Source organism: Asparagus officinalis, chromosome 5 (assembly GCF_001876935.1).
Source record: "Asparagus officinalis chromosome 5, Aspof.V1, whole genome shotgun sequence".
Classification (NCBI taxonomy): domain Eukaryota; kingdom Viridiplantae; phylum Streptophyta; class Magnoliopsida; order Asparagales; family Asparagaceae; genus Asparagus; species Asparagus officinalis.
Genome location: NC_033798.1, coordinates 6,283,620 through 6,294,254, shown reverse-complemented (window position 1 = coordinate 6,294,254; position 10,635 = coordinate 6,283,620). Strand labels below are relative to the sequence as shown.

The 10,635-nt window shown below is 37.7% G+C and overlaps 1 protein-coding gene across 1 annotated transcript; it reads right to left on the bottom strand.

Annotated features, from left to right (window-relative positions):
- On the bottom strand, positions 25-6,145 carry LOC109842996 (uncharacterized protein At5g02240-like). Its single transcript, XM_020411915.1, has 7 exons — positions 5,843-6,145; positions 3,087-3,358; positions 2,971-3,007; positions 2,796-2,893; positions 2,096-2,157; positions 1,267-1,387; positions 25-406 (listed from the first exon to the last, which is right to left on the bottom strand). The coding sequence occupies exons 1-7, from the start codon at positions 6,012-6,014 to the stop codon at positions 287-289; spliced, it is 882 nt and encodes a 293-aa protein (XP_020267504.1). The 5' UTR covers positions 6,015-6,145; the 3' UTR covers positions 25-286.

Here is a 10,635-nt window from a genome sequence, read left to right as displayed (position 1 = left end):
ATTCGTATGCTTATCAATACCCAATTAATATCAAATTGGCCTCCAGATAAAACCACAGCAACACTTAAATTTGCTTGATACAGTGAATATCAGCAATACAAGTTCATTGATGTAAAAAAAATGCTGTCATAGCAGAAAAGCAGCTCTATTAAGAAAAACAGTAACTTTCTTTATAACAGATACATAATCAACTTGAAAATCTCCAACTTGCCGTCAAGAACAAAAAACATCCCTGCGCATGTGACTGCAACTCAAAAAGGAAAACTGAATGGCAACACAAAAAGGCTCAGAAACGAGTAGCGATTTTAGCGAAGAGAGACTTGAAATCTGTTGTTGGAGTGCCAGTGCCCTCTGGCTTTGAAGCTAGATCAAATGCCTTGAACTTTGCCTCCTCAAATTGCAATGCCTGCCAATAGGTAAACCATTTCAGTGCGATACATGCGTGTTGACAATCTCAAATGGTTGCATCAAAGGATACACGTTCCGTTTAAACATGTGTCAACCAGTTACTATCATTATGTATCATATATCTTCGTCTGTTGAATTAATGACGTACCAAAAGAATGTCTATCCTTGGACCGCTATACCAATCTTCAAGTCCACCAATCTAGGGCTAGACATCCTCTTGGTTCACTGTTAATCCATGGACCTGGAACATTTGATACTTTTGTATAATGCAAATGCAAATCTTTGGTGGTCTTCTCATAGTCTTCTCATAGTCATCCATGTAAGTCCTCAAAGTCACTAATTGTTCATGCATACATACTATAAAGGATGGTAACACACTTTGGAGTTATCCATGCAGTTAAATTTTGGAAGATAGCCCCCGGATGAAATTTTGAGTCTTTTACCCTTAAATAGACTCACTCATCTCACCCAAGGGTAATATCTGGCAAAATTGCACACAAGATAAAAGAGTCAATAAAATTGACCCGTGGGGTCTATCTGCCAAATCAAACTAAATGGGGTTCAAAACACGATAATACAGGGGGTCTATATGCAATTAACCATATTATAAATCATCACTCAAAAGGTGATCTACGCAGTTGCTATTAGTTCATGTGCTTGTAGTAATATGTGTATCTAGACTCACTCTTTTTTTGGTTATCTTGGACCAGAGACGTTTGTTTTAATTATCTCTTCATGACGAAACAAGGTGGTCCCTTTCCATTTTCTATCAAAAAACGTGGAAATTTTGTGATTTGTTGGCCAAAGTTTCAACTTCCATATCTTAGTCAAAACACACACACACACACACACACACACACACACACATATATATATATATATATAAGCAATGGTTCTAGTCTCTGTCTCTAGAAGCTCATCATCTTTTCCCACAAGTAATTCTCGTTTGCCTCCATCTTTATCCTGCAAGCCTCCAGCCCTGGAAAAGATGGCAATATATACGGGATGGATAAGGATATTTTAATTAATCCTTCAAAGGGAACATCAAGAAGATTTCCTTAGAAAAGGGTTTGACTGGATAAAGAAACATATTTTCGAACTGCATTGATAAAATTGTCTGGATTTCTACATTTTCCCCCCTTCTAAAGAAACTAACAATAGCATAAATGCAATAATACTACTTTAGGCATTACTATCATGTATATTTGGAAAAAGCAGAACAATATATACAATGGATTTATATCATAATGCAAGACCTAGTTCAGTATCTATTGGCTCCTATGTCGCATGGGTATGGGTACGGGTACCGATACCGGTACCCGTACATGAGATGAAAAAATTTGTAGAAGGTAGGGTACGGGAACACGGCTATATAAATATTTATATACACATATATTATATATTGAAATTAATAATTTATATGAGAAAATTGATGATAATTAAAATTCCTAGTAACATGTGTATGTTTCTTTTATCATGTGGATTGTAAATTGGAAAATCGCTAGTTTTTGAACCAGACATCCAAAAGATCCTTCAAAATCATAATTCGGAACCTAACCTCTATCTAACGAGTTTTAAGAAGAGTATGTGAAGTATAGCACATAATGTCCAAAAAATGTATGGCTTCAGATTCAAAGTACCCAGGTAGCATAGATTGGTTCAGAAGAGGTGCACTACAAGGCTTCACCTTATAATAGTATATGGTAGTCCAGAGTCTGCTAAATATTGTTCTGCCTTCCGCTTCCACACCTGCAAATGAGATAAATGTTGTTTCAGTTAATAATCTGATTTTTAATCTTATCTATAAGTTATGAATACATATGCCAAAATGGTCTCTTATGTAATTTAAAAGAATGAGAAAAAGTGTGGTGCTTCCTTCTAGTTACCCTGGGTTTTTCAACTTTTGGCTTTTTCTTTGGATATAACATTTTAAGTTGATATTGCACGTAGAAAAAATTTAGCGTCATAGTAGGTTACTCCAAGACGAATATATAACTTAGTGTATAAAAAAAGTACATGCAATACTGTATCTGAATCAATATAGAAATGATTACAAAGAAGTTTATTTGAGATATTAACAACAAAAAGAAAGAAACTAAGGAAAATATGGTTATTAACCATACAATATGAAGGAAAAGTCTACCTTATAAAATTATATTTTCATTAGACATACATGACATAGTTCATGGTTCAATTAATAATTACTCAGCACTTGATCCATGGTTTAAATTAAGGAGAAGGCACACTGTATGGTCACCTTAAAAGACAAAGTGACAGAAAGTGGCATTATAGGAATCGAGATGAAAACTAAAATTTGTCTCCTAAAATCTTCTGTGCATTAAAAATATCATTATGCAGAAAAAGGACACCAAAAGTTTATTACTTACCAAAATGTTACCATTCCCGATGCTATTCAAGGGATGATTTATATCTGTTCCTCCCATTGAACCAACGAGTACAACCTGTTTCACTCCAACAGCTTTAGCTGTAAACATGTTGAAAGGATCAATATTTTTAGCAGAGATTTTGACCAAAATTGAACTTTAGTTCAAGAGTTTTTACCAGCATCAATTTGATTCTTCTGACCAATCCAGTCAACCTAAACACATAAGACACTATCAATAAGTTAGATTAAAGAAAAGATCATGTAATCATTCAAATTTTAGAATAGAGCTCACCTGTTCAGGAAATGATCCATCTTCAAAGTAGAATTCAGGACGCTCACCTTTTGTGGGATCAAAACCTGGTTTCATCTTAGGCACAGCACTCGTAAGAATTATGAGTGCATCAATGCCTTCAATAGCAGGAGCAATAGTTTTAGGTTCTCTTATATCACCGACAAAAATATCATCTGTGCCTCCGAGTTTCTCTTTGCTCTCCTCTGTCCTCACAAGACCCCTTGCAATGTATTGGCCGGTTCTCTCCTTCAGCTTTTTGTAAACAATTTGACCTGAAGATATCCACAAAGAAGGCTAATTGAAAACTAAAGACATGTGATATATTATTTTTGAATGTCCTATAATAAATATAAATTTAACCTCATAATTTATTTTTTTTTCTTGTACCAATACTTTTATGCCTGATGTTTAGGTACCTGTACGTAAGCCGACTTCCACGTCATCTCACTAAAAAGAAATGAATTATTCATCTACTACAGCACTAGACTAAAGAAATTTACACTAGACAACTGTCTAAAATTAAGATATGGAGCAAGGTGAAGTCCCTTTTTTCGTCCTGTGCTACTTGATGTTTCTTGAAGCAAAAGAGTCCCCCTTTCACCATTAAGGATTGTATGTTTCAGTTATCTTTTCTATAATGAAGGGGATGCAGTATACCACCTTACCTAGAGAGAAAAATTGTCTAATATTAGTTAATGCATAAGAGCATCTAATTTCAAAATAAGAGTGAAAAAATTTTGATTTGGTTATGGACATCTGTAAGAATTTGAAATTTTGATTTGGTCATGGACATCTGTAAGAATTTGAATTTTTGATTTGGTCATGGACATCTGTCAGAATTATACTCAGTCACTGTGGACACAGATATTATTGAATAGAGTTACTTGATTTGTAGGGATGTGTGTGTGTGTGATAAGCACACACATACATATATCACTATCCCTAATGGATACAAATGAATATGAATTCAGATTGAATGTGAATACTAGCTGGATATAATTGAAAGTCAATTTACAAAAGGAAAAACAGGTAGCATTTAGTAATATGTATATTGATGAAAACCTCTGTATGTACATTGAGTAATATTGGATGAAATTTTTATTTTATAGGAAGCTCATAGTTTATATACTTCGATAGGTATTCAAATTTTCAAACATCTATTAATACATTTAGGATAGTTAAGCATTATCCATATTCGTATCCATATTTCAATTTGATGAACATGGATATTCATTTTGCCAGAAAACGAATAAGCGACAAAGTGAATCATAAATCTGAAAAATGGTTGATACAGATGGTTATTCTATGACCCTGTTATAAAGTTTTTATAAGTCAATTCTAAAATTTTTAAATTTTCATGCATATAGAATGCTATCGTAGAAATCTAGACCCAAATCTCATAAATAGATTTAAAAAAAAAAGCAATTTCAATAAACTATCATAAATTTTGATGGTTTCGCAAAAAAACTATTATTATCTTCTTTACTGGGGGTTAGTCTAGTAGTACAAAAAATTAGAACTGTGATTATTTGTTTAGTCAACTAGAACTAGAACTAGGGAAAAAATTATAGTGTTAGTCAATTAGAACTGGAATGAAATTAGAACTAGGAATATTGTACAAAAGTATCCTATCTTTTCCATTTCTCTATACAAATGTAAGAGTTCTAGTCTATCCCAAAATTTAACCTAGAACTAATTGGTGAAAAAAGCAGAGGTCTCTTATTTCTTTTATTTTTTTCATATTTTCTTTCCTTTTCTTCTTTCTCTCTCTACCTCCGATGGTCACCACCATCATCAGACCACGCCATCAGATTGGACCATCTCTCCTCTTACTCCTCTTATTATATGCTATTTTTCTTTTTTGACCAAATATTATATATCTATAATTAATTTAAAGTGAAAATTAATAGCTTCATAATTTAAAAAACAAAATTTAAATTGATATATGAAATAAAGAGATTTCGAGGAGTAAAATAAGGAAGAAAATAGAAAAAAAATATTTCTTAGACTTGTACTATAATAATAATTTAAAAGAAAAAAACTTACAAATTACTATAATAGTTATTAACAATAAATTGTATTGTTACCAAAAGTTATTCCACAGTAACTAAGATCATAAAAAACAACTATTAATCAGTAATAGCAAGTTTAAAAATATATAATCGTAGTTATATCATCAAAATGCATAAATTATATACTTCTCAATAACACAAACTATCCTACAAGATATCCCACTTCAAAAAGTTATTCCCAAAAATCCCACTTTCCAAAAATTATCCCACTCCAACCATTATCCCAATCATAATGAAAATGTTCAAGGTGACCAACTGCCCTAGGAGAAATCCATCATGAATCTTTTCTGCTAAACTTTCATGCTTGACGATAGTTAGGATAAGTTGTCACGTGCTTCACAATGACATGTTTTGGATAATTATGCCCTTAATTATTTTCCTATCCTTGAAAATCGTTTAGACCCTTTAGCAACAATTTTCAATGGATCATGGTATTTTTCTGCACTTCTCAAAGTTCATGATAGTTTTCTCTGGTAACAAGTTCATTGTATTTTTATGCAAAACCCCCCAAGTTCGTCATAGTTTTGTGTAATGTACCCACAAAGATTCCAAGTTTTTGGTACCTAATTGAATCTTGGGCTTTTGGCTAATTAAGGAGTCTAATTAGTTTAGCGCATACATCTCGTCAACATTTTCCCAAAATCCAAAATTTTCACAATGAGAACGGGGTCGGCAAAGAATTACCAGTTCTACCTCCGGCGCCGGTGACGAGAACGGTGCTCAAATTTCCATCCGCCGTTGCCCTAGCAACGAGAGCTCTGCGATTTCTCGTCGCATTTTGAGGGGATTTGTTTGGGGACGGGAGAGATTTTTTAGGAAGAGAGAGAAAGGGAACGCGATTTACGAGTAATGCCATCGGACTGAGATCGCATCACCGGCCGGTGAACTTACCGGCGGGAGATTGGACGGAGGAGGTGAAGGTTTTAGTGTGCGCTACGGCGACCTTATCTTTTGAGCGCGCACCGGGTAAGATGGAATTTATCAAGGCCTATAGAGTAACAGGGAGATTGGACGGAGGAGGTGAAGGTTTTAGTGTGCGCTACGGCGACCTTATCTTTTGAGCGCGCACCGGGTAAGATGGAATTTATCAAGGCCTATAGAGTAACAGCACGTGGAATTCATCGAAGTAAACTGCTAGCATAAATTTCAGAAAAGTACTCCTTGAACTTTGAGGTGGTTTGTACAAAATGATCATGAAATTTTAAAATTAGACAAAAGCCCCTTAATTTTTGGGAGTGAGGAACATCTAAACTTTGAGCCATATTGGAACCGCCTAACCATCCAGGTCACCTACGATGCTCGAAGCCTCTGAACTTTTAAAAGATAAAAAACATTAAGTATTGCCTATTGCGGTGATATTTAGTATTCGTGTTTATTTCATTTGTTCAGGGAAATTTTTTATCGGGTCATCTTTTTTACATTATCTATATTTCTCTCGGTGAAGTTTCAGATATAGTTTGAGTGAGACACTATTTTTCTCTAGATCTTGTTGAGATAATCGGCTATGGTAACAACTGTGTAATAGATCACGTACAATGATGTGGAAGTATCTATCAGATCTACCCAACTAGATCTACTCCTTCTAACTTGGACAAACAATGTACTTGTAAGAGGGCAAGACCAAAAAGGGAAAATCAAAAAAGCAGAAACAAGAACAACATCGCAGAAAAGTATGCAAAAACACTGATTTGCATGGTTCGACAATCTCCTATATTCACGAAGAGAGAGAGAGAGAGAGAGAGAGAGAGAGAGAGAGAGAGAGAGAGATGAGCTTTCTTGTGCTCTTCAAAGCAGCCAAAAAAATCATCATTTCTAACTTACACAAAGTCCTCGCAAAACTCTAGGATTTTCCCCATTTGTCTCCTATCTACAATCATCTTCAACTCTTTACAATTCGCAGCTTAAAACACTGATTTACATGGTTTGACAATCTCCTATGTCCGTGAAGAGAGAGATGAGCTTTCTTGTGCTCTTCAAATTAAGAAACCAAAGAAATCATCCTTTCTATCTTACACAAAATCCTCGCAAAACTCTAGGATTTCCCCCCATTTGTTTCCTCTCTACAATCGTCTTCAACTCTTTACAATTCACAGCTGGCTCCCTGATAACCCTAGATCTTTGAAGACACGTATTTCTAGTGTTTCATCCGAAATACCATAGAAACATGAATCCTAATCCGAACAGGATTTGACCCCATCGGTTGACCGCCAATTTTCTCTGTTGTTGCTCAGCTTCTAATTCTTCCTTTATCTTTCGGGCTAAAAAATACAAGATTACGTGCAAATTGAATTAACTCTTGAAAGACCATTATACTGAAAATAAACATAATTCTCCTACATCCAACATTGTTTTGCGCAGAAGCCACCAATCGTTATGCTTCGAGGAACCAAACCAAAAGCCAAGAGAGAAAGTCAAACAATAAAAACAATGGCACAAACACAAACAACTAATTTTTACGTGGTTCGGTAAGTTGCCTACGTCCACGGGATAAGAAGGGGATGAGTTTTCACTAATAGAGAAGAAGAGTACAAGCTGAGATTACAAATCACTCAAAACAAACCAACTAATCTCACCAACAAAGCTCTCAATCTCTCAAACAATAACCCTAACTAATACCTCAGAAAGATCTCTCTTTTCTGTACTCCAATAACCCCAAAAACTGTTAGACCCTAGAGGGGGGTTGATTAGGGTCTTATGCTAATCTAATCCGATTTAAATGCCAATTAAAATTAATTAATGAGTTATCCTAGCAAGTATGAAATACAATAATATATGTGAGCTAGATAACAATATAACAAGGGATATAAAACAAAGGGTGATATAAACATAAATAAGATAAACAAGATAGTGGATAATATGAACTAAGAGTAAATGACAATGGCGATATAAGATATGAGCATGAATATAAATGAACGCCAAAGCACACTCAAACACACTATATGATCACGGAGTTCGGACCTTCCGTCCTACGTCTCCGCTCCCCACTCCCCACTCCCGGGGAGAAATCCACTAACACAATCCGGTTTGGAAGCCGGAACTCTCTTCTACACACTCGGTTTTCTAGTTAACCGAAAACTCTACAACTCACACTACGCAATCACACTCTACACCCACTAAGTGTGGACCTAGCCGTGTCTCCCTCAAGTGCTCGGTTACAACCTCTCCCTAGGCACGTCAACCGACGTCACTCCTCTTGGGACGATCCCCGACTCTCACCACACACTCCTCACTCGGTGTACAAGTGTATTACAAAGTGATTCTCACAATAAGCACAAATATGACAAATGATTGTTCTCAAACAAGGTGAGAACTCAATTAAGCTCACTCTCAATGTCACAAACCCACAACCCTAAATTATACTATGAATGTAAATACAATAAGCTCAATAGGTTGTGTGTGAACAAAGAGTATCAATAAAACAAATTAAACTCAATATAGAAATCTAGCTTATGGAAATTAAGATCAAAGCCAATAAATAGCTAGAATTGAGTTTAACGGAAAACTTCTCTATAGATCAAGAGTGAGAGAGAGATGAGTTGAATGCCCAAACACCAAAGGCATGATCTCCTCTTTGCTCTTGTGAAATTTGCCTTCACAAACTAAAACCCTCAATTGCTTAAAAGCTTTTTAAACAAACACTAAACCAAACTAAACCCTTGTTAAAACTCTTTTTAAACTTGGTTAAAAAACTCTCTTGGTTAGTTTTAAAAGACATCAGCAATGGGGTATATATACCCACTAGAAATCTCAGCAAAACCCCCAAAACAAAATGACACAAAAACCCCAGTAAACAGCTCAGAGAAAGAGCCGTTAAAAAGACAACGCTATATTGTCGGTCGCACGAAAATTCCGTCGGTCGACGATGAGAGCCAAAAACACGAAGAAAACTTTCTGCCGACTAACGTCGGTCGAACCGAAATTCTGTCGGTCGACGATTTGAGCTCTTGCGGTCGACCGGACCGGTCGACCGACGATTCTCTGCGAAAAATACTGACGAATGATCATTGACCGGTCGACCGTACCGCGTTCGACCAAAAACTGAACATTTCCAGAAAATCGGTTTAGAGCTGATTTTAAAACCCTGTTTAAAAATATCAAATAAATTCCAAAAAATGTAAAACTTTGGAGAATGATAGTAGACATGATAATAAACATCCCTCCTCGAAATTCATGCGCGTCTTCGTCACCCATATGCTTGAGCATGCTTCTCGACTTGTTCTCCTTGACGGAGTAAGTCTTTCGCATGAGCGAGCTTCAACAGCGCCCATATTGGACAGAACGCTGAGCGAGAGATTGTTCCGCGCACATCTCGATGAGCGTGGCCTCGCGAAACTCGATCGAGGAATGCACACGATCGGTTTCTGATCTCTTGACAAAGCTGCTTACAGACTCTGTCTTCCTCTGCTTCACAGTTAGCATGGTGGCATAGATACTTCTGTGTCATCGTCGAGAATCTGGCCATGAAGAGCCTTTCCATATCCTTCCAGCAGCGATGCCGACCCAGGCTCCAATCTGCCGAACCATTCAAAAGCGACCCCCTGAGGTACCATATGAACAGTCGAGTCATAATGGGATCGTTTCCCACTATGCTGTCCAGTTTTTGCCGGCCTGGAAGTAGTAGATGTGCTGGGTAGGAGAACCATTTCATTGAACTGCAGGAGGTCCAGCGGCTCGAACTTTGCCGGCGTAGAAGACCGCATCCCATTCAATTGGATACGGTCTGACAAACCCCCAGCTTGTTCGCATGCCTTCTGGAGCTTCAAGGCGTCGAGTTGACTTTGGAGATCGTCAAAACCTCTTGTCTCTTGGTTATGGCCCGAAGATGACGCTCCTCTAGATGACTCGGATGAGGAGTGAGAAGGAGTAGGCACCCGCTCTTGTGCTTCAGGATTTATCGCGAGCCCGCGAAGTCCTCTCTCTCTTCCTCTTCTTCTCGCTCAGGAGCTGCTCAAACATCTCCTTCAGGGAGTCGATGGTTGCTTGTTGCTCGTCGAGCCTCCTAGACATCTCCTCAGGGATGTCAGTCATGTGCACATTTGTGTGCTTGCCCTGAACTGAGCTTGAAGTCTCCCGACATTGCCACTGCTAAGCAATCGTCGTCGTCGTCGTCGTCAGAGACGGACGTCAGGACCCGTGCAGCGCAAACGAGGTGGCCACCCCCATTTGGGCGTGAGCGTGTTGGCGAGGTTCATGCTGGCCGAGTTCGCCCGTCAGGCGAGATTGGACAGTGTGCCTGTGCCTGTCTGGCGAGCTGTTGCTTCGCCTTTCTGGCGATCTTAGGCCGTCAGAGCGAGCTTGGTGAAGTTCGCTTGTTTTGACGAAGCCCTCTTAAACTGCAGAGTTCGCCAGGTGCCCTTGGTTCGCCAAAATTGAGTACCTTGCTCACAGAGTGGGGCTCTGCGCCTAAACTGCTAGGCTCGCCCGATTTGAGCGGTTCGCCCAAAAATGGAAACCTGGCCTCAAGAGGTTGGGCTCGC

Coding starts and splice junctions, on each gene's coding strand:
- LOC109842996 (XM_020411915.1), bottom strand. CDS start 6,014: ATGGCATTACTCGTAAATCGCGTTCCCTTTCTCTCTCTTCCTAAAAAA. Junction 3,008..3,086: donor ATGGATCATTTCCTGAACAG/GTGAGCTCTATT, acceptor TTATGTGTTTAG/GTTGACTGGATTGGTCAGAA. Junction 407..1,266: donor ATATATATATATGTGTGTGT/GTGTGTGTGTGT, acceptor ACCTATTGGCAG/GCATTGCAATTTGAGGAGGC.